General features: G+C 44.7%; 1 protein-coding gene across 1 annotated transcript in view; it reads left to right on the top strand.

Moving 5' to 3' along the window:
• Window positions 1-25,063, top strand: part of LOXHD1 (lipoxygenase homology domains 1) — a 198,479-nt gene that overhangs the window by 160,137 nt on the left and 13,279 nt on the right. The window contains exons 34-37 of the mRNA XM_018039819.1: window positions 5,802-5,919; window positions 6,835-7,009; window positions 8,567-8,752; window positions 24,195-24,365. Of these exons, the coding sequence (XP_017895308.1) occupies window positions 5,802-5,919; window positions 6,835-7,009; window positions 8,567-8,752; window positions 24,195-24,365 (650 nt within the window). The remainder of the gene's footprint in view (window positions 1-5,801; window positions 5,920-6,834; window positions 7,010-8,566; window positions 8,753-24,194; window positions 24,366-25,063) is intronic.

Raw genomic sequence — 25,063 nt, 5'->3', positions numbered from 1 at the left:
TTTTGGCCTCTCTTCTCTTAGCACTCCTATGCTCTTATTATGCAACTCCTGTTGCCTCCTGGAATTCTCTCCTGAGCTGTTCTCCCCTGATAGTGATTGTAATAATGGTTAACATTCAATGAGCACCTACTCCCTGCCAGGCACCATTGGAAGTGCTCTCTCTCTATATATAGAGAGAGTTAATATATACATATAATAATATTTCTATTAGCTATAATAACAATATAATTATATATATTAACTCACAACAAATAAAGTGCCTGAGGCATAGAAAGGTGAAGTAATTAACGCCCCAAGGTCACTCAGATAGTCAGCAGGGGAGCTGGGATTTGAACTCATGTAATTGTGGAAATAAAACGGAGGTCAAATGAGAACAGAGGCTGTACCTTTCCAGCTTGCTACAGCAACAGTGTGAGCACCATCACTCAGTTTGGCAGAGGCCAAAGGCTCTCAGGATCCTGGAAAAGCTTCAGAGCGCAGCATTATTTGAGGCATGGGAGAACTGGAGGAGAGCTAACTAGAATCGAGGCAGCTCATCTGATTGGATTCTGTTCAGTCACTGAGTTGTGTCCAATTCTTTGCGACCCCATGGACTGCAGCATGCCAGGCTTTCCTGTCCATCATCAACTCTTGGAGTTTACTCAAACTCATGTCCATTGAGTCACTGATGCCATCCAACCATCTCATCCTCTGTCGTCCCCTTCTCCTCCTGCCCCCAGTTTCTCCCAGCATCAGGGTGTTTTCCAATGAGTCAGTTCTTCACATCAGGTGGCCAAAATATTGGAGTTTCAGCTTCAACAACAGTCCTTTCAATGAATATTCAGGACTGATTTCCTTGAGGATTGACTGGTTGGATCTCCTTGCTGTCCAAGGAACTCTCAGGAGTCTTCTCCAAAACCACAGTTTAAAAGCATCAATTCTTCGGTAATCAGCTTTCTTTATAGTCCAACTCTCACATCCATACATGACTACTGGACAAACCATAGCTTTGACCAGATGGACCTTTGTTAGCAAAGTGATGTGTCTGCATTTTAGTATGCTGTCTAGGTTGGTCATAGCTTTTCTTCCAAGGAGCAAGTGTCTTTTAATTTCATGGCTGCAATCACCACCTGCAATGATTTTGGAGCCCAAAAAGATAAAGTCTGTTACTGTTTCCACTGTTTCCCCATCTATTTGCCATGAAGTGATGGGACCGGATGCCATGCTGTTAGTTTTCTGAATGTTGAGTGATTGGATAGGGGAGTATCTGGATTTATCTAGTTGGTCTTGAGTCGGGAGTGGGGAAAAATCAGAAAGGAAGATTTGGCTGAGTCCTGAGCGTCGTGGGCCCACTGCTGGCAAGGCTGCGGTCTGGCAGCCTGGGGTGGTTGCGGCAGAGCCAATGGTCAGAGCTCTGTTATCCTCGTCAGTCTGTGGCCAGCCTCCTCACTCTCTCACAGTCTTCACCTCCATGCTTTGACCTTAATCTCCAATCCAGCCCCAAATCCTTGGAATTTCTCAGATTGATTATCCCACTCCGACATTCCACCTTATTTTAGAGATGTACATTATTGCTGGTGGGAGAGATAGACATTTCTTTTCTGGTGGTATCTAAACTCCAAAAATGCTTCTGAAAGTCACACCATTCTATAAATGCTTTGAGGCACCTTGTTAAAGAATTTTGTTTTTCTGATTTAAGATTTATGCTGTGAGAAGAGCCATCATTTCTTAAATACACTGGTTTGCAAGCTCAGGTCTCTTACCCAAAATATAGGCTGCTTTATTTCATTTGCAAGTGGCCCAGTGTTTGGCCTGTGTCTTGAAATCCTTGTTATAGATGTCAGCATCTCAACTTGGGGACTCAGACAGTGAGACCCACTGGGTTTGTGTCATTCTTATAGCTTAGTGCTGTGCAAAGAGATCCTCCCAAGAAATGGCACGTGACCAGAATGGAGGCGGGAAAGGGCATGTGTCTAACAGAAGGCATTGTGTGGGTTTGCCTGCTGCAATGGCCCTGTTGTAAAATACTATACCTAGAGGTCAAACTTTATAACTATTCCCTCAACCCCTCTCCCTAGCTGAAGTCCCCAACTTGTCATCTTGCCACTTTGGGGGAAACTGTTCATAACTAATTCACTTTGAGATAGTGGTGAATTGATGTGGTATTCAAAGAAAAGAAAAAAGATACCCTCAAAAGGAAATGCTTAAACCTAAAGAATATGTCTCCAACAGTGGAATTTGAGGCAATTAGTGTCTCTAATGGAGACAGGGATTCCTTTTAGGCAAAGAGATGTTTTTCTTTAGAGGAAATTAAGTGCCTGTAAGGAATCATCCCGAGGCCCAGTGGAAACCCCATGAACTAGGAAATTTTTTGGTCTGGAAGCAAACCAGATTGTCAGAGCTCTGTTGGGTTTGCCCTTCAGAATGGCCCCTGGCTTCCACTACATGCAAATCTTCCCAGCTTCTTGGCAATGTCTAAAACTCTTCCATTAAAAACTTGCCCTTGCAGCCTGAGGCTTGGGCCTGGTTAGCCTCAGGCTGTCCTCCGTCAAGGAGACCACTGAGCGAGCGGCTGCTGGGCCTTTTCCCAAGGACATTCTTTGATGGGTGGAGAACAGAAGGAAAGCAGAACAGGAAGGGAGAGAGGCAGCGAGAGCTGCTGAGCTCCTTGGGGTGGATGAGCAGGGCACAGCCTGGGCCTTCAGCAGCCCGTCCTTCTGAGCCAGAGGCAAGGGCAAGTGGCTCAAGGGTGGACCACTTCTCCAGCAGTGGCCCCTCAACCTGGGAGCCCTCCCACATGTCAATGGCGTTGTCTTGTGAGGGTGTGGGGAAGCAGGAAAGAGGTGGCTGGTGAGTAGTAGAAGGATGAAGTTCCCTTTGGAATGTGGGCCTTATATTCTGAGGAGACAGGTGTAATCGGGATTTAGCCTGCAATGAAGGACTGGGGGGAAAGTATAATCCAGGCTTCAGTTTTCTAAAAGAAAAAGCTTATTTCTCTCCCCCTTTTCCTTATACCTGCCTGACCATAAAATCTCCATAAAGGGGAGATTGTTGGTTAAATTCAGATAGTGACAATTAAAGAAAAAATTCTAACATGTATACTATCATGTAAGAATTGAATCGCCAGTCTATGTCTGACGCAGGATACAGCATGCTTGGGGCTGGTGCATGGGGATGACCCAGAGAGATGTTATGGGGAGGGAGGTGGGAGGGGGGTTCATGTTTGGGAATGCATGTAAGAATTAAAGATTTTAAAATTTTAAAAATAAAAAACTAAAAAAAAAAAAAAAAAAGAATTCTAACGTTCCTTTGATCTGCAACATTATACACCCAGCAAGAGTAAGGAATGAATGAGTTGAAAGATTGTTGAGGTCCTTTAATGGACCAGAACCTGGTGGTCCAGAGTTGATGATGAGAAAGTGAAAGGAGAGAGGCTAATATATCCTGGGTTACACAGCTGGCTTTCGTGTTCCAGGAAATCAGCCAGAAATAGACAGAGAGAGAGAGAGAGAAAGAAAGACATGGGGACCAAAGCTCTGATGGAGAAAAGGGGTTTTAATCAACATGGTGTGGGCATAATACTGTCTTACAAGGCAGTTATTCTCAGATAAAGATTAAAATTCCAGACTTGCAAAATATAGGCGATCCATATTAAAGAGAGAGAGAGACTTGTAAACAATCACTTTACCATATGGTTCACAAGAAGGAAGAGGGTACTTATCACTGTATTGAAAAACGAGCGAAGGAAATGCCTGGATCCCTCAGCCCCAGGAGAGGCTTGCCTCTCCTCTTAATTCCTGAATATTCAGGAATTAATAAGGAACAGAGGATTCCTGACAGATCCAGAATAGCACGCAGGAAGCCTCCTGTTAAATGCTTCCTGACATTTGAGAGAATCTCCACTTTGTGAGATGAGCTTGAGGGGAATTTCTGAGAACTGCCTTCCAGTTTCCACATGACCGGGAGACAGACAATTTAAACTAGAGCAGAAGGAACTGGGGGCAGACTTCTGGGAGAGTGTTTTTACTTCTAATAATCGCAAAGTACATGAAGCAAGGTATCAGAAGGGATTAGGCCTCTTCCACTGCTTTGAAGACAAGGAGTAGTTAGTTTTTGGTTTGTAGCATTTGCAGTTCTAGCTCCCACTGGCGATGGCCTCTGTTTTTAAAAAAATGTTTGCTCAAGGAAGCATAAAATTGCCATGCAGCATCATATCTTCAGTGATACCTGTGTTACCCCCAGGGGCTTATCAGCATCAGCATCTGGAATCAGTGAGCAGTCGAGCAGTGTCAGCACTGAAGACCGCTTTATGCATGCGGCACCGTGAGAAGAGCGGTAGAAACAGAGACAGAGCATCGCTAAGATGATGCGGTCATTTCGGGAGAAAAGCAGTAATAGCGGCAAAAGCAATGTCACCCGCTGTTTTACAGTCATTAGTAGTGTTATCCGACCAAGGGCCGCTGCATTCAGTTGTGCATATCACTTCAGTTCAATTCAGTTGCTCAGTCACGTCCAAATCTTTGCGACCCCATGGACTGCAGCACGCCAGGCTTTCCTGTCCATCACCAACTCCCAGAGCTTGCTCAAACTCATGCCCATCGAGTCGGTGAGGCCATCCAACCATCTCATCCTCTGTTGTCCCCTTCTCCTCCTGCCCTCAATCTTTCCCAGCATCAGGGTCTTTTCCAGTGAGTCAGTTCTTCTCATCAGGTGGCCAAAGTATTGGACTTTCAGCTTCAGCATCAGTCCTTCCAATGAATATTCAGGACTGATTTCCTTGAGGATGGACTGGTTGGATCTTCTTGCAGTCCAAGGGACTCTCAAGAGTCTTCTTCAACACCACGGTTCAAAAGCATCAATTCTTTAGTGCTCAGCTTTCTTTATTTTCCAACTCTCACATCCATACACGACTACTGGAAAAACCATAGCTTTGACCAGACAGACGTTTGTTGGCAAAGTAATGTCTCTGGTTTTTAGTATGCTGTCTAGGTTGGTCATAGTTTTTCTTCCAAGGAGCAAGCATCTTATAATTTCATGGCTGCAGTCACCATCTGTGGTGATTTTTGAGTCCAAAACATCTCTTATTCTTTCCATTGTTTCCCCATCTATTTTCCATGAAGTAAAGGGACTGGATGCCATGATCTTTGTTTTTTGAATGTTGAGTTTTAAGCCAACTTTTTCAAGCTCCTCTTTCACTTTCATCAAGAGGCTCTTTAGTTCTTCTTCACTTTCTGAAGGGTGGTGTCATCTGTGTATCTGAGCTTATTGATATTTCTCCCAGCAATCTTGACTTCAGCTTGTGCTTCATCCAGCATTGTGCATATTGTGTACAAAAAGAAAAAGGTGAATGGTACTGTCTAGAGTTGTACAGTGCACAACCTGCCCCACCATTCATAGCAGCCATGTCACTCATAAAGCCTCATTGCAAGCTTTGCAGAGATGGAATTCTTTTCACATTTGAAATTGATTTCACATCCATTTGGTCCTCATAACAGTTTTATGAGATTTCAGGGACAGTGTCATTTTCCCCAGACTACAGATGAGGAAACTTATTCCCAGAGAGGAGCTGGAACTGTTCTACGTGGTTAACACAATGAAATTAGTACTCAGAACTGGTAGCTCTTGATTCAGGGCCATTTCTACCAGCAATTCACTTAACCCAGCCTTTCGAGAAACACCTCTGGATGCAAGAGACAGGCTACTGCGGAGTCACTGGGAGCTGAGAGGCCTCTTCTCTCCTTACCCCGAATCTGTCTTCACCATGGCCTCCCCCCTCACCTTGGCCAGCCTCCCTCCTTCGTGTCCCTCCTCTCCATCCCCAGATTTGAGCGGGAGCAGAATGACACCTTCCTCATGGAAATCCTGGACATTGCCCCATTCACCAAGATGAGGATCCGAATTGACGGCCTGGGCAGCCGGCCTGAGTGGTTCCTGGAGAGGGTAACACGGCTGGACCTTCACCCTCCCTTCCTCCCACTACCCACCCCTACTTCCTGCGCCTTTGTGTTGTCAGTGGGGTTTGTTAATGTGCAAATGTCACCTTAGAAGGTTGTTACCTGAGTCTGCCCCAGATAATATGCCCCTGGGTGTGAATTAATCAGGGTATGTAGTTTTATTTATTTGTACCCAGTCAAAACTGAATGAACTGCCAGGGAATACAGCCTGCCCAGTCAGTGTAATGTGGACAGAGACCAGTGTGAGCCTCCTGGAGGGAGCAAATTGGGAGGAGTGAGAGGGGAGCAGCAGGAACTGGGTGGCGAGGTTCCCATGGTGGGAACCTGAGGCAGATGGTAGGGAGGCTCCCAGTTCCCCCATGGTCTCAGTGAGTGGGCTACCTCTTCTTCTCTGAGCCGTCCTCTCGTCCCTTATCCATCAAAGACCATCTGTCCCGAGTCCCCTGAGGCTCTGCTTCCCTTGTCCAGCCTTTAGCAGACTTTTCTTGAGCCAATAATACAGTGTTCCCTCCAAGGACAATCTGGCGAACTTGGGTCCACAGTTTTGTGGAGTCTGTGGCTGAAAGTGGCTTGGTTGGTCTATTTTTATGTCATTAATTCAGTAGACATTCCTGGTGCACAGTTATAGGCCCTCCTTGGAAACATATTTACATGAATTGCCCACTTCCAGCTCACCAAGTAAAGTTAGTCATGGCGGGGGCTTCAGACTCCATGCCAGGCCCATGGAGTAGGGTCTTGTCCTGGAGAGGACCCTTTCCTCGTGCCTCGAGTCTAAGTCAGAAGAAGTTGTCTCAGGCCTGGGATAGTGGATTCCAGGGTCCAGACAAGGGGGCCGCATTAGTGGGTGGGCAGTTGGTGGGGGTGGGGGAGGTGCTCACACACTGGCGGTCCCCCTGCCCAGATCCTCCTGAAGAACATGAACACGGGAGGCCTGACCATGTTCTACTATGGAGACTGGCTGTCCCAGCGGAAGGGCAAGCAGACGCTGGTGTGCGAGATGTGTGCCGTCATCGACGGGGAGGAGATGATGGAGTGGACGTCCTACACCGTCTCGGTGAAGACCAGTGACATCCTGGGTGAGTCGGGGGCGGAGCGCTCCCTTCTGTGTTCACTGCCCACTCACCTGCCCCTCTCAAATTCTGGCTCAGGTCCCAAGCTCTGGCCAAGGCATTTCGCTTTGGTTAGCCTTTCAAAAGTAAGGCCAACTCATTTCCACAGAGTGTCATCTTCTGCAAAGTATTCTTCCCCATGACTGATGTGGCTCTGTCCTTTCTGCATCAGGAAAATGGGAGAAAACGGTGCAGGAGTTTGGCTCAGAGGCCCTCAGTCCTTTGCTGCCTCCTGAAACCCCTCAGCCAGGTGCTGTTCAGCATGGCTACCCTTGGGCCCCTTCTCACATCCCCGTGCTTGGCCACTGTCTTCTGTGCCAGCTTTGGCCTGGGATCTTAGGATAGGGTAAGTCCTTGAGCCCACATGTGAGTGACATTCGAGTGCAGCAGTGACGGCGAGGATGTGACAGAGGCTGGCACAGTGTACCAGGTGCTGGGAACTTACAGGAGGGCACCTTCCCTAGCCAGAGATTGGGGGCAAAAATCAGGGAGGGCTTCCCAGAGGTGGTGCCAAAGTACAACCAAAAAGACAAACAGAAACCAGTGAGGCAGATGGGACACCAGAGGAAGAGCCTTCCAAGCAAAAGCACCAATGCAGGCAGAGGCCTGCAGCTGAAAGGGAAGCAGTGGGTGCTGCCTCCCTCCCCTCAACCAGTTCTGTCCCCTGGGAGCCGGTGCAAGGACCCTGCAAACTCACTCACACTACCTATAAATGGTAGTGAGGGATCCCTGGTTGGCCCTGCTAGTTCACACTTTCAACAGGGAAGCTCTCCGGGCACAGTGATAGGCACCTCTTGCAAATGAAGCCAAAGAAATGAAACTTTCCTAAATTGGCAGCTCAGGCATACATGTTGGGTCAGGACAGCTGGCAAGGCACCAGATTTGTGGCACTTCCTTTCTTCCTAAGAAAGAAGATTTCACTCTCTTTGCTCAAAGTTCCGAGTGTTCACTCATCTTCAAGTCCCTCGTCCCTTCATGATGCACCCTCAGAAAGTAATAAGTTCATTGATAATCATGGAGTATGAATCAGAAAAGTTTCAAGGGATCACCTCTCCCAGAAGCCTTTTCTTTCCAACTGGGTCACTACTTCTATTTGACTTCAGCAGACAATGAGCAGCTCTAGCATAGAACGTCAACCAGAGGCAGATGTGGGAACAAAGAACTTTCACATTGTATAGGAAGGTGTTTATTTCTAAACTGTAAAGCCAGTCTACATGGCATGCCTTTAAGGATGGGTATATTTCCACAGAATACATGAGTTCTTGTACCGAACCATCCACGCCTGCTAACCAGGACCCCAGTTAACCCAACAGCGTTAACAAGGCTCAAACATAAGACAAAGGATAGAGTTGTAGACCTGGGAGCCCCAGGACACTGATCAGCCCTTTCTGACCTCATCCCTGGCTTTGACGACTCTGAACTTGCCCACGTGCACCCCTGGCTCCTCCCTAGATCCCAAGAGTGAAGCCAGAGCAAGAGGGCTGTGATTCAGAGAGGCCAGAGCCCTTGTCTTGTGCACCCCAGGAGCAGGCACCGATGCCAACGTATTCATCATTATCTTCGGGGAGAACGGGGACAGTGGGACCCTGGCCCTGAAGCAGTCGGCCAGCTGGAACAAGTTCGAGCGGAACAGCACTGATACGTTCAACTTCTCCGACATGCTGAGCCTGGGCCACCTCTGCAAGCTGAGAGTTTGGCACGACAACAAAGGTAGCTCAAGGTCAGGGTGGGGGAGGGCAGACCGCAGCTCTGCACCCAAGCCCCTGCCCATCTCTCTGGCAGCGTGTGGGCCCTTCCGCCCCGGGGTGGCAGGAAACCGGGAACAGTAGATTGCTACCATTCTGATGTTTCCATCAGTTAGAAGAGCTGGTGTTTCGGGACAAATTTCAGTCCCTCCTTCTCCACACCCTCCATCCCAGGGTAATGAGTAGCTCTTATTTTTTCTGTGATATCAGGGCATTAATTCTTCTTAGTTCAGAAATTAAAATTAAGAGGGGTCGGGGGGAGGAAAGGGCTATATCACCAAATTCCCTTCGCATGAATTTTCCATAAAGGATTATGCTTGTTTAGTTATAATAGCAAATCTAAAATTAGTCAAACTCAGTTATAAATATGAATGATGGGATAGGATATAAGCCAAACAAGAAATTTATCTTCAAAATGCCAAAGGAACACTTGGTTACATCTGCAATTGTGATGAAGCTCATGTTCAATATTGCCTTCATAACTGCTTTGTTGTCATCAGGCTGCTATGAACATTTTTTTTTTCTGGCTTTGGGCCATTACGTTATACATTATATAATTGGAACAGAGTTGTTAAATACTAAATGTCACCTCCTTAAGACACATTATTTTCTTGATTTATGCCATTCTAACTCACCCTCTTGTCTTCCACTGAAACTGGCTTTGACAAGGCAATTCACTCAAACCCTTCTCCAGTCTTCTCTGAGTCCCCCCCACGAGTGGCCTAAGGCGTCCTGACTGTTGTATTGTCCTTACTTCTTTAGATCCTGGCAGAGAACCAATATATCTGTCATAGTGACTGATGAAGCCTCATTTGGCAGCTTTAACATGCGTTAAACAATTAAACGTGTTTTCCATAACATGGGATAAGCTCTGATTAAGCACAGAGAAAGTTCTCAGTCTTCAGAGCAATAAAATAATGAAGATTTGCACAGCCCTCAATTTTCAAATCTCAGCGTACCCACTCAGTCATTCATTGAGGGAACATTTACACCATTCGCTATGTGCCTAGTGCTCTGTTAAGTATAAAAGATACAAACATTTGACCTTTGTGACAGTCTTATGAATGCTTGCACAGAAGAAGTTTATCATCTCTCTTTTCTAGAAGCAAGGAATATTGAGGCCCTGTGAGGTTTGAACAGCTTACTCAGAAACACACAGCAAGAAATAGACATAGCCAAAACTCAAATCCAGGTCTTCTGATGCTTTTTCCAGTAAACTATGCTGTGGGCCCGCCCATCCTGCCAGTTCCATTCTGCCCAGCCAGTGGGCCGATGGGTCAGAAAAGAAAAGATGAGATGAGGGCAGCTTCTTCTTCCTCTGTTCACTATGTCCCCCATACATGTTGTCAGGGCATTGGGGGAGGGTGTCTGCTCCAGCAAAGTGAGAGGGGATGCTTATTCCTCACCTGTCCATTCATTGTCTTCATAAGTCTATGGAAAGAAACATATTTGCAAAGTATTCTCAGAATACCGCTAATGAATCTCTACTCTTTCCTAACAAAGAGACAAAACAAGATCCCTGAATTCTTTCTCACCCCCTCATTATCCATTATGATTGTCTTAGAGTTATCAGGAGGTTGGCTGGTAGCTGAAAGTCTGACAGTTATGAGTCAGATTTATTAAGATCACCTTTTGCCCCAGAGAATTCAAAAGATCAGGATAAGCCGCTCCCCATGCCACTCAACAAATGGGTGTCAGGACAATCGCTTCAGTGTTTGATCAGGCTGCCATTGGCTCAGTAAAAGCACTGAGCCCCACTGTGTGTCTAATTCGAGTGATTTGACAGACCAGATTGATGCGGGTGGAGATAAGATCTGTCTGCCCTAGAATCCATGCATACAGTGTCCACACCAGAGGCAAACCACTGTTGAGGAAGTATATTCCCAGGAAGTGTGCCCCTTCCCTAATCAGAAAGAAGTATATTTTACTTCTGCACTAATGCACGCTGGCAAGGCATTGCTCATGAGGGCAGGGGCCTTGCCTCGTCCATATTCATCTTCATGAAAGTGCCTATGGCAGAGTGGAAACTCTTTAAATCTTAACTTAGTTGAGACTCCATGCCCTCCCACCCCCAGGAAAGAGCTGTGAAATACCAGGACCACAACCCCTACCTCAGGAGCAACAGAGAAGCAAAGAGACTAGAACCTTGAGAAGGAAGAAATATTCCCAGTGAGTCTGAACAATCCCCTCAAGGTTCAACCACAAGATGGGATCAGAGGTCAAGCAGCTCCCTGATCACCTCCTGGTCAGGTCAGAGAACTGGGTAGTGGGGAATTTCATGTAGACCATGATGACCTCCCTCACTTTTCTAAGAAGGGAAGACAATGCTAGGGCCATTTTTTGTTTAGGGCCACTTTTAATATGAAGATTTCACTCTTCATATAAAAGTGAGGGTGAAGGGGTGACCAGAAAGACTGAGGATGCCCTTATTAAAGATCACAGTTCTAGCTACACACTCTACAGTCTTTGGAGTCATGTATCTGTCCAGGGTACTGACTTCTCTCCAGCTTCTCTCAACTCTGGACTCTATCGCTTGTTTCTAGGGCCCCACCTTGGAGGCTGACTATTTTCAACCTGGACTGTTATAGATTTCTCTCAAGCTTGGCAAAATGGTTCAAACTGCCATACATTTCATCCTCAAGTCACAGCAATAAAAAGGCAGATAATTGTTGATCCAAGATAAGAGTTCATTTCTGTCTCCTGCTTTCAAAAGCTGCTATCTCCAACTCCATATTATCTAACTCCACCTGACCAAACACCTGAAAGCCTACTGGTTCTTTGTCGCCTGGATGACTATTCCTGTTGCTGCCCACACCTTCAAAATCTGCCTTATTCCTTCTCAACCTGTTTCTCATCACAGACTTTCCAGAGTTCTCTTGGGCACTTGTGTTCTTTGTTGTATCCCTCCTTCCAAAATATCTAGGAAAGCAAAGACTGACATATTTGAGGAAAGTGTTCCAGAAAGTCAAGCAACATTCCAGGAGTCGGGGATAATGTTTGTCTTTATTGATGTCTATGTGTCCCTCCTTTGGGGCTTCCCAGGGGGCTCAGTGGTAAAGAATCCACCTGCCAATGCAGAAAACACAGATGACGTGGGTTTGATTCCTGGGTTGGGAAGATCTCCTGGAGTAGGAAATGGCAACCTGTTCCAGTATTCTTGCCTGGAAAATTTCATGGACAGAAGAGCCTGGTGCGCTACAGTCCATGGGGTCACAAAGAGTCAGGCATGACTGAGCACGCACACCATCCATTGTCCATTCATCATAGCTTTGCTCTGTAAAGTTGCTGTAAACACTAAACCACTGCTGCTAAGAAAAACACAAGGTTAGGTTCTTGCAATCCTCTGGTCACGCATTTTCATCAACCAGTCAATGCATAACCTTATTTTGTGTTGGGGAAGGGGCTTTCCTGGAGGCTCAGACAGTAAAGTATCTGCCTGCAATGCAGGAGACCCGGGTTCGATCCCTGGGTTGGGAAGATCCCCTGAAGAAGGGCATGGGAACCCACTCCACTATTCTTGCCTGGAGAATCCCATGGACAGAAGACCCTGGCGGGTTACAGTACATGGGGTCACAAAGAGTCAGAGCCACAAACACAGACTGATCAAAGACACTTCCTATGGTATACATTGTTGATTTATTAACAGTGAACTCATGGCCATCAACACTATTGATGAAGTTAAAGGAAAGTTATGTGGCAAATCTGTTTTCCCTGTAAGGCACGTCACAGCCTTCTTGCGCTTAGAAACACTAGACAGTTCTTTAGCACTATAACATAAAAATGTAAAAAAAAAAAAAACAAAAACCCGCAGCACTAAGTAGATGACAAAAACACTTGTTCATAGTGTGAGAGCTGAAACCGGAGTCATCTTGTTTAACCTCAACCGGCAACATGTGAATTTTTTGCTGCTCTGCACATGTCCGTGAATAACTGTGAAAGAACTGTGAGTATTGATTTCAGAGCTGCACATAAATTTTATCAAGTAGGCGAATTTGCAAATATGGATACAGAAATAATAAGGTTCAACTTGATCTGTCCTTGAAAAGATAATATTTGAGCTAAGACCTAAAGAATTTATAGGAGTAGACATTTGGTGAGGTGTGGTGTTTATCAAAAATGAAGTGTGTTTGAGGCAGAATGGATCGAAAACATAAAAGCTCTAAAATATAAGAAAGACTGATATGTTTCAGAAATGAAAGCACAGTTCAGAATGACGACAAAATAAGGAATGGGTGTGGGATCTAGAAAGTAGACAAGAATCAGGCCATGCACGGTATTATAAGTCTCGTCAAGGACTGGCTCTTTATCCTAATTGTCCTGAGAAGCCATCAAAGGGTCTCAGAATAGTAGTCATGTAGGGAAGATTATCATAGTGTCTGTGGGGAATAGGTTAGATGGAAAAGAAAGCCAACTTCAAAAGAGTGGCTAAGAGATGACGGGAGTTAACGATGCCCTGCACGATGATGGTAGCAGCAGGAACGGAGAAAATGTAGAAAGATTTGAGAAATGCTTAAGCAGAAGGCTTATTACAGGATTGGCTGAGAAGGAAAGTTGAGCAAGAATGGTAAGGCTGCTGCAGGAGCGTCTTCCTCCTGGCATGTTTAATTCAAAGGTCTGGGAGACATCTAGGAGTGATGGTTAGTAACAGCTGGGTCTGGAGCTCAGGAGTCAAACTAGTTGGGAGATACTGATAAGAGATATTGATCTAAGAGTTGTTAGTGCAGAGGCTTCACTGAAGCCGCGAGAGTGAGGAAATGATGCTTCAGAAAAACAAGAGTGACCAAGAGCGGGTTCCTGAGTACCCTCATGTTTGAGGTTAGAGAATAGAAGGGAAGGCAGAGGAGGAGGAGGAGGAAAGGGGGAGGAAAATGGGTGGCCTCAACATGTTTTCACTTTCTAAAGGAACATGTTCAGGGAGAGGGACCCTACTTGTGGAACTGTTGAGGACTGTTCACTGACCATGAAACCCCCAAAATATGGTGTGTTGGTTCATGATACCATAGTTTCCTGGGCATAAATTTAATAAAGAAGCTATGAAACCACATTTGTTTTCAAATAGCAAAGCAATTTAAACTATTTTAAATGTTTATTTCTTCCTAGCAAATTCCCAAATCCCTTGTTGAGAAATTTTGTTATGCAGCCAAACATTTAAGTCACTGTAACAGGGAGAAAGGAGGGGAAGATAAACAGTCTTCCATCATTTGTGGATTCATGTTTATAAGATACAAATGTTCATCATTGCCTCCTAAGTACTCCTCCTCCTCACCTCCCACACACAAAATGTCAGGGAAACTTTCTCACCAATCTTACTCTCTTTGTTTGCTGGTCCTTTTTGAGATGTGTAATTGCCTTTTCATTCCTGATTGTTCCAGTCCATCCAGTGAATGGTATGATATATATGAATTTGCAGCAATGAGAAGTCTCCAAGATAAACATCCATTTAAAAAGTTTTCTTTTCACTCTCTTCTCTTTCCTAGCTCTGCCATGATTACATCTCCCTGTATGATGAACAAACTCTCTGGTGGACTAACCTCCTCACTGAAAGTTCTTCCTATTGCCTTACCTTACGTAAGCCCTCTCCTCGAATAGTCATCATATTTGTAACTATATGCTCAGTCTGGCTCCCTTACTTAACTAGCAGCCCCATGAGTACCATTGGCATATTCATTATTCTTCCCTAATGCGCCTCACACTGCCTCTAATGCAGTGGGGGCTTAATATAGAATTTGTTTAATACCTCTGTTTCAAGCCCTCATACACCAACCCTGTTTTCTTATGCCTCTACCACAGGGAACCCACATTTCTTCTGGATCAAAGTTTTTCCTTGTGTCTTAATACTTTCAAAAAGTGGGTGCTGATCATGCATTTCAGGGTCATCACTAGGTCCTCTAATAATGGCTTCTCCCCCTCCTCGGACACTATGCATATATCTAGACGTTCTCAGCTTTCGACTTTCATTTTCCTTCTCTGCAAAAACTCTACACTCAAATTTATCTCATCCACATCAAAACCCTGAAAGGAAAGGGGGACAGTTCAGCACCTTGAAAGTGAAAGTGAAGTCGCTCAGTCATGTCCGGCTCTTTGCGACACCGTGGACTGTAGCCCACCAGGCTCCTCCGTCCATGGGATCCTCCAGGCAAGAGTACTGGAGTGGGTTGTCATTTCCTACTCTAGGGGATCTTCCCGACCCAGGGATCGAACCAGGTCTCCTGCATTGCAGGCAGACGCTTTAACCTCTGAGCCACCAGGGAAGCCTGTTCAGCACCTTGGACAGCTCTAAAACTATCCACCCATCGTTTCTTGCTACTATTTTGGTTTAGTTTGGCCTTGGAGAAGGCAATGGCACCCCGCTCCAGTACTCTTGCCTGGAAAATCCCATGGATGGAGGAGCCTGGTAGGCTGCAGTCCGTGGAGTTGCTGAGGGTCGGACACGACTGAGCGACTTCACTTTGACTTATCACTTACATGCATTGGAGAAGGAAATGGCAACCCACTCCAGTGTTCTTGCCTGGAGAATCCCAGGGACGGTGGAGCCTGGTGGGCTGCCGTCTATGGGGTCGCACAGAGTTGGACACGACTGAAGTGACTTAGCAGTAGCAGTGAAATACAAAACAAAGCAGGGCAAAGACTAACAGTTTTGTCAACAGAACACACTGGTCATAGCAAACACAGCCTCTTCCGACAACACAAGAGATGACTCTACACATGGACATCACCAGATGGTCAATACTGAAATCAAAGTGATTATATTCTTCGCAGTTGAAGACAGAGAAGCTCTATATAGTCAACAAAAACAAGACCTGGACCTGACTGTGACTCAAATCATGAGCTCCTTATTGCAAAATTCAGACTTAAATTGAAGAAAGTAGGAGAAAACACTAGACCATTCATGTATGACTTAAGTCAAATGCCTATGGTTATACAGTGGAGGCGACAAATAGATTTAAGGGATTAGATCTGGTATACAGAGTGCCTGAAGAACTATGGACAGAGATTCATAACATTGTAAAGGGGGTGGAGACCAAAATCATCCCCTAGAAAAAGAAATACAAGAAGGCAAAGTGGTTGTCTGAAGAGGCTTTACAAATAGCTGAGAAAAGAAGAGAAGTGAAAGGCAAGGGAGAAAGGGAAAGATATACCCAACTGAATAATTGCAGATATGAAGCGAACATTTCAGGCAAGGATGGGCACAATAAAGGACAGAAATGGTGAGGGCCTAACAGAAAGAAAAGAGATTAAGAAGAACTGGTAAGAATACACAGAAGAATGATACAAAAAATTCTTAATGACCCAGATAACCATGATGGTGTGGTCACTTATCTCGAGTCAGACATGCTGGAGTGTGAAGTCAAGTGGGCCTTCGGAAGCATTACTACGAACAAAGCTAATGGAGATGATGGAATTCCAGCAGATCTATTTCAAATCCTAAAAGATGATGCTGTTAAAGTGCTGCACTTGATATGTCAGCAAATTAGAAAACTCCGCAGTTGGCCACAGGACTGGAAAAGATCAGTTTTCATTCCAATCCCAAAGAAAGGCAGTTCCAAAGAATGTTCAAACGACTGTACAATTTACGTTCATTTCACATGCTAGCAAGGTTATATTCAAAATCCTTCAAGCTAGCCTTTAGCCACACATGAACTGAGAACTTCCAGATGTACAAACTGAGTTTAGAAAAGGCAAAGGAGCCAGAGATCGAATTGCCAACATTCGCTGGATCATAGAGAAAGCAAGGGAATTCCAGAAAAACATTTACATCTGCTTCATTGATTATGCTAAAGCCTTTGACTGTGTAGATCACAACAAACTGTGGAAAATTCTGAAGGGAATACTATAACACCTTACTTGTCTCCTGAGATACCTGTATGCAGGTCAAGAAGCAACAGTTAGAACCGGACATGGAACAATGGACTGGTTCAAAATTCAGGAAGGATTATGACAAGGCTGTATATTCTCACACTGCTTATTTAATTTGTGTGAAGACTGTGTATGCATACTAAGTTACTTCAGCCATGTCTGGCTCTTTGTAACCCTGGACTGTAGCCTGCCAGGCTCCTCTGTCCATGGGATTCTTTAGGCAAGAATACTGGAGTGGGCTGCCATGCCCTCCTCCGGGGGATCTTCCCGACCCAGGGATCAAACCCATGTCTCCTGTGGCTCCTGCACTGCAGGTGGATTCTTTCCCTGCTGAGCCACCGCGGAAGCCCTATATGCAGATTACATCACGCAAAGCCTGGATTTATCACAAGCTAGAGTCAAGGTTGCTGGGAGAAACATCAGCAACCTCAGATATGCAGATGATACCACTCTAGTGGCAGAAAGTGGAAAGGAACATAAGAGCCTCTTGATGAGAGTGAAAGAGGAGAGTGAAAAAGCTGGCTTAAAGCTCAACATTCAAAAAACTAAGATCATGACATCCACTCCCATCACTTCATGGCAAACAGAAGGGGGAAAAGTGAAAACAGTGACAGATTTTATTTTCTTGGGCTCCAAAATCACTGCAGACAGTGACTGCAGCCATGAAATTAAAAGACATTTGCTCCTTGGAAGGAAAGCTATATATAACAAACCTAGACAGTGTATTGGAAAATGGAGACCACTTTTCCAACAAAGATATGTATGGTCAAAGCTATGGTTTTTCCAGTAGTCATGTATGGATGTGAGAGTTGGACCATAAAGAAGCCTGAGTGCCAAAGAATTGATGCTTTTGAACTGTGGTTTTGGAGAAGACTCTTGAAAGTCCCTTGGACTGCAAGGAGATCCAACCAGTCAATCCTAAAGGAAATCAATCCTGAATATTCATTGGAAGGACTGATGCTGAAGCTAAAGCTCCAATACTTTGGCCACCTGATGCGAAGAACTGACTCATTGAAAAAGACCCTGATGCTGGGAAAGATTGAAGGCACAAGGAGAAAAGCACAGCAGAGGATGAGATAGTTAGATAGCATCCCTGAGTCAATGGACTTGAACTTGAGGAAACTCCAGGAGATACTGAAGGACAGGGAAGCCGGGCATGCTGCAGTCCATGGTCGCAAAGAGTGGGACACGACTTAGCAACTGAACAACAACTTCGGTGTAGATGCTAGGCTCTTCAAAGAGCTTGATTCCTCCCTTATCCCTCTGATTACCTTTGGTCTCCTCATCGCTCTTGGACTTAAAGAAATTCCAAGTCACTAATGCTATCTTCTTCCCTTTGTAAGCAGAGAAGTGACCTCCTCCTCGACAACTAGACTTTGGATCTAAAAGCAGGATCCTGTCATTGGCAAGAACAGGATTTTTGTGTCTTCAATGAGCCCAAGTGGTTGGGATACTAGGGTCAGAAGAGGACCAAGAGTCTGTGCCCAATTTCGTCTTTATAGTAACTTTCTCCTCCAGAGATGAAAGTTTAATTGTTTAATACAAAGCCATACCTAATCCCTTTATTTTTTTCATGCCATTGACTTTTGAAGGAACAGGGCCCAATGATCTATAAAATTTGCACACTCTGGACCTGTCTGCTGGCTTCTTTATGGTGTCATTGCTTCCTTGTTCCCCATATTTCCTACAATCTGAAAGTCAGCTGTAAAGACTTGATTAGATCCAGGTTTGATATTATTTGGCAAGAATACTTTATATGTGGTATCAGGGCTACTTTAAAATGGGACTTGTGTACTTCATATTACATCACAGCCATCTCACACTTACTGATGCTCACGTCTAACGGTGAATCCAGGGCAGACTGCTTGATTCCTCCATTGTAGACTCTCCCATCACTCTTCATCTAATGGCTTCTCAGTGATGATCAATTAGAGTTACAAATGATTTTCTAATTGTTATTTCTTATCCACTTATTAACTGGAATTCTTCTGTAAAAAAATAAATGTCCCTCAGGCTATTTGATTACCATGAAATATAATTCATAGATGAAAATCAAGATAAATGATTAATTCTCCCCCTTAATTCCAATAACCCAGATAGCTTTTATAATACTGAACAAATTATAACAAGAGTGTTTATTTTCTAATTCATCTTTTTCCTCTTGCTTTCTTCCTCTGAACTGAAAACTCTAATACATTTTCTTTTGAATAATATAAATTCATAGAAATGTATAGGAGCTCAGAAATCATGTATTTTAACCCAGTTACTTTGCTCAAGTAAGGAAGCTGAGGCATAGAGATGCTATAATATGTTCAGTTTGGTGCGTTTACTGAGAATGGGGTCTACAGATCTCCCAGACCCGGGTGTGCCACTCTGGGCATCCTATCTTGGATGATGTGCATGAGAAAGTATTTGTGGAGGGAGAGTAGCTAGATTCTGTATTCTTTAATAGCTAGGACTCTCTGATGGCTCCATATCTCATTTCAAACAATCTATTTATCTTTTAAAGAAATTTTGTTTACCCACATGGACTTTAGCCTGCCAAAGCTATTTTTTAAAGAAATTACTTGAAGAAATAAATTATCTATTCAAGCAATATTTTAAGGGTTTGCACTGAAATTTAAAAGAAGCTGAAAGATCACTATAGAAAGTAAATGTAATTTATCAATTCTGTATTTATTGAGCACTAAGTCGATACACCTGTGATGCAATCAAGAGGTTTAAGGCATAACTTCCACACCTTAAAATCGAACTAGAGAAGTCTCTCTCTCTCTCTCTCTCTCTCTCACACACACACACACACACACACACACACACACACACAATCACTATAAAAGAGTTCATGTTCATGACCTCACTAGAAAACATTTATTTCCCAAGCCATCTTGGGCAACTGTTCATGGGCAAGTGAATAAACAGATGATGAATGCTATGGGACTGGGGAGTTTGGAGGGTCTCATGGAGGAAGCGAAGCCTAAGGTGTCCAGAGGGTAGGTGGGAATTTAGAGCAGGGAAATCACTTGAAGCCTTAATGAAGATGAAAGATTCAGATAAGTGATGCTGAATAAATCCATCTCACTGGGATGGAGGAGTTGTCTTAGGAGTCTTCCTTACTGAGGCAGGAAATGAAGTGGATGGAGTCAGGATGAAGAAAGCCCTATATATGTAAACACAGGATTGGATCCTTTTCCCCATCAGATATGGAAGGCCACTGAGGAATTATGATTCCTTAGATAGCATGATGAAATCCAGGAAGTATCTGGCAGTTAGTCTCCCTCCTATTTGGAGTCTGCCTTCTCTTGGCTGGAAAGATTGGGGCCCTATGCTCATTCAATTTTTTTTTTTCATGGTAAAAAATTGCTTTGCAATTTTGTGTTGGTGAATCAGTCATAATTATACATATATTTCTTCCCTCCTGGGCCTCCCTCCCCAGCCCCATCCCACCCTCCCCACACCAGCTCCCCTCTACCCCTAGGTCATCACAGAGTGCCAGGCTGGGCTCCCTGTGTATTTAGCAACTCTTTACTATCTATTTTACACCTCATTCAGTTTTTAAGCTTTTTTTTCTTATAATAAACCTCGGAACATTTGGGATAAAATAATTTCACTAGGACAGACCATTGCTCCCTGGTAGGGCTTTGAATTATTTTTCCCCTCCACTCATAGAATGTTACCACCAGTGTCCTTCCTTGTTCTTCCCTATTTAATAATAGTGCACTCATCCATTCAATAAACATTTATTGAATAATGTGCTAATCATTACTCTAGGCACTAGAATATAGTGGTGGATATCAGGCAAGACTCCTACTCTCTAGGCTTACAACCTAGAGAAGACAGACAGTATAGACGACGTGCAAGGAAATAAAACCAGAATTATTTCAGACTGTGAAATGGGTGTTGGACCACTTCCAATTTGCCTTGATTCGTGGACCTGACATTCCAGGTTCCTATGCAATATTGCTCTTTACAGCATCGGATCTTGCTTCTATCACCAGTCACATCCACAACTGGGTATTGTTTTTGCTTTGGCTCCATCCCTTCATTCTTTCTGGAGTTATTTCTCCACTGATCTCCAGTAGCATATTGGACACCTAATGACCTGGGGAGTTCCTCTTTTGGTATCCTATCATTTTGCCTTTTCCTACTGTTCATGGGGTTCTCAAGGCAAGAATACTGAAGTGGCTTGCCATTCCCTTCTCCAGTGGACCACAAAAGAGATGGGAATACCAGACTACCTGACCTGCCTCTTGAGAAATCTGTATGCAGGTCAGGGAGCAACAGTTAGAACTGGACGTGGAACAACAGACTGGTTCCAAATAGGAAGAGGAGTGCATCAAGGTTGTATATTGTCACCCTGCTTATTTAACTTATATGCAGAGTACATCATGAGAAACACTGGACTGGAAGAAACACAAGCTGGAATCAAGATTGCCGGGAGAAATATCAATAACCTCAGATATGCAGATGACACCACCCTTATGGCAGAAAGTGAAGAGGAGCTAAAAAGCCTCTTGATGAAAGTGAAAGAGGAGAGTGAAAAAGTTGGCTTAAAGCTCAACATTCAGAAAACGAAGATCATGGCATCTGGTCCCATCACTTCATGGGAAATAGATGGGGAAACAGTAGAAACAGTGTCAGACTTTACTTTTTTGGGCTCCAAAATCACTGCAGATGGTGACTGCAGCCATGAAATTAAAAGACGCTTACTCCTTGGAAGAAAAGTTATGACCAACCTAGATAGTATATTCAAAAGCAGAGACATTACTTTGCCGACTAAGGTCCGTCTAGTCAAGGCTACGGTTTTTCCTGTGGTCATGTATGGATGTGAGAGTTGGACTGTGAAGAAGGCTGAGCACCGAAGAATTGATGCGTTTGAACTGCGGTGTTGGAGAAGACTCTTGAGGGTCCCTTGGACTGCAAGGAGATCCAACCAGTCCATTCTGAAGGAGATCAGCCCTGGGATTTCTTTGGAAGGAATGATGCTAAAGCTGAAGCTCTAGTACTTTGGATACCTTATGTGAAGGGTTGACTCATTGGAAAAGACTCTGATGCTGGGAGAGATTGGGGGCAGGAGGAGAAGGGGACAACCCAGGATGAGATGGCTGGATGGCATCACGGACTCTATGGATGTGAGTCTGAGTGAACTCCGGGAGACGGTGATGGACAGGGAGGCCTGGCATGCTGCGATTCATGGGGTTACAAAGAGTCGGACACGACTGAGCGAATGAACTGAACTGAACTGAACTGTGAAATGGGTGTAGGTTAATGTGATAGCAAGTAATTGGGGATGCAGAAGCCTCTGCAAATTGAAAAGGTCTTCCCAAAGACAGGACATTTGATCTGACACTTCAGTGATGAAACACTGGGGATGTTCACAGCCGAGGGTATATTGTTGCAGGCAGACAGAAAATGTGCAACATTTCCATGACAAGACTGGATTTCATATATTAAGGTACTAAAAGGTGTACGTGAAATATAGTAAGTAAAAATGCAAGTAGTATGAGATGAAATCAAAATGGAAAGGGCCAAGTCATGTCAGTTCTTATAGTTGTTAGTGAGCTGTTTGCAGTTATTCTGAGAGTAATGCGAAGCCATTGAACAGTTTTCCATGAGAAGTAGCAGAATCAAACCTGATTCATGATTTCAAAAGATCACTATGATGCATGTAGAAGGGTAGTAATTATAGCATTGCATGTAGAAGTAAAAGTTTGGATAACAACTAATTATCCATCAATTAGGACAACATAGAAATCTTCTTGTGTGTGCACACAATGGAATACCATGCAACTATGGAAAGGGATGGGCAGATATTTAGGTACTGATACAGATTGTGAGTGAAAAGGTAAGATGTCAGACAGTGTGCGATGTTTGCTATCTTTGTGTAAAAAGATAAAGTAGGACTCTGAAAGAGGAGATTCTGTAAAGAAATGAGTTCTCTAGTGGTGGGATTAAGATGGTTCCCTGTTGGTGGTAGTGATGTCATATGACATCAGCCTTCCCAGAGCTGCCTCTTCCCGTGTTTGATAGGTTCTTAGTGTAGAAAGTCGCGGTAGGATCCCTGTTAATCCCATCCAGCATTTCCAAAACAAGGCAATTAAATAATCAGTGAACGTGAAGCTAAGAGTGAAGCTTATTTATCTTACAATGGTTGGGGTTAGTCTGCTATTTACCATGGAAAGAGTTCCTTTGCAGAATCAAACTTGAAATGAGAGCTGAAGATGGGGTGAGACAGTGCCATGCCTTCAGAGGAGAGAGGAAAGGGGGGTACGGGGGAAGAGAGCAACCTGCTAGCACGCACCAGGGCAACTCGGGTCGGGCTGCCTCCTCCTCTGGCTGTCTTCACCGCCCTGATTGCCTGTGGATAAAGTTAAAGGCAGCCCAGAATCCACCCTTCCCATCATCCCACTGCTTTTCTCTGTCACCGCCATGCCTGGAACTCTGGAAGTGAATTCGGGAGTGAAACCTGCCCAGGATATAGAACAGAGTGAATCTGTTATTTCCACTTAATACTGTGCTGGGCTGTGCTTAGTTGCTTAGTCATGTCCAACTCTATGTGACCGCACAGACTGTAGCCCGCCAGGCTCCTCTGTCCATGGGGATTCTCCAGGCAAGAGTACTGGAGAGAGTTACTGTGCCCTCCTCGAGGGATCTTCCCAGCCCAGGGATCGAACCCAGGTCTCCTGCATTGCAGGCAGATTCTTTACCAGCTGAGCTACCAGAGAAGCCCCCACTTATTACTAACCATTTGTTATTTACATTTTGAATTTAGATAAAACTTAAAATATGCATGCAAAAAATTCTTTGTTGATAAAATAACACCACTTTTTAACTCAACAGAACCACTGTAAAATTTAACTTGTTCTGGGACTCGCTGATTTCCACTTTCAGTAAAGACACCTGTATTTTAAAACACATGAAGTACCTTTTCCACCAGGAAGGAAGCTATAGTAGGACTGCCAGTATGTATGCTCTGCCCATGAGCCTCAATATCTGCTCCCTGTGGACTGGGTGACTGGAAGCATGTGTCCATCTCTGTGTGTCTCTGTGCTTATAACCCTTGAGACCAATGGCAAGATCTAGAGATGTTGCTTCGGGCAGTGTCTGATCCTCCCTCACCATTATGGAAATGGCTTTTTGTTGGAGAAGCTAGGACTGCCCTTCCAACCCCAAGTGGCATGAGAAGGCAAGATGTGAAAGTAAAGCATATACGTGCCTTCCTTGTAGCCTTCTGCACATACTGTGGACACACAGAGATCCTCTAAGAGTTCCTGAACGCAAGTTAAGGATTTTGCAAAGAGAATTATTGGGTTGGCCAATAATATCTTATGGAAAAACCTAAGCAAACTTTTTGACCAACCCAATCTAGTCTCTGGGCAAGAGGTATCTCAGAGGTCATCTAACCCAACCCCTCATTTCATCAGCATGGAGACAAAGACCTAGAGAGGACAGAGATCTTGTCCAGGGCCACATAGCCAGCAGATGTAGGGAGCAAAAGTCTGAAAGGGGAGGAAGAGCCCATTCAGCCTCCAGCCCCGTGTCTCTGTTCTCAGGGATATTTCCTGGCTGGCACCTGAGCCATGTCGACGTGAAGGACAATTCCCGCGACGAGACCTTCCGCTTCCAATGTGACTGCTGGCTCTCCAAGAGTGAGGGTGACAGGCAGACGGTCCGCGACTTCGCCTGCGCCAACAATGAGATCCATGATGAGCTGGAGGAGACCAGTACGTGGGGACACCGGTGGGCCCTGCTTAGATGCAGCCTGGGCAGAGGGAGGGGGACAACGTTGGAAAATCTAAAGGAAGATCTCTCAGAGCTGGAGGGGAATCAGATGCCTAGTGAAAGAAATAACACTGGAGCAGTGCATAAGTAAACACCCTAAGTGTTGCTTCGTGAACCTGAGACAGCCAAGATACTGGTGCCAGCTCACAGCCTCAGACCACAGGGACTTATTAGGTAGCAGGAAAACCCACAGGGGACAAGCCCACCCTGGGCAGTTTGATGTGATGCTCTCTCTGGTTTACTTTTTTGTCGTGGACTCTCTCCAACTGATGTCTATGGCAACAGCCACCAACTCAGGCCTTCCTGAAAACAGAATGTGAAGGGAGCCAGCGTCTCCACCAACAGCTTTCTCTTTGGCTCCTTCCTCAGGGCATATGTAAAGGGGAAGAGTAATTAGTCCCTAAGGTGGATGGCTATCAAGGACCAGGGAGGTGTCTCTTTAATACAGATGCCAGTATCTGGGTCCAACAGATTTGATGAAGGCTTATCAATAGCAGAGCCTGATGTAAAGAAAGGATTTTCCAACCTTTTCTTATTGCAGCTAGCTAGTTACTGTAACACTAGCTGCAGTAAGACTTAAACCCACAAATCTCAATTGCTAAATACAACAAAATCTGTTTGTCACTGATGTAATCAGTCC

This window comes from Capra hircus, chromosome 24, assembly GCF_001704415.2.
Source record: "Capra hircus breed San Clemente chromosome 24, ASM170441v1, whole genome shotgun sequence".
NCBI classification, from domain to species: domain Eukaryota; kingdom Metazoa; phylum Chordata; class Mammalia; order Artiodactyla; family Bovidae; genus Capra; species Capra hircus.
The sequence above is the reverse complement of the archived record's forward strand: the minus strand, read 5'-3'. Positions and strand labels throughout refer to the sequence as shown.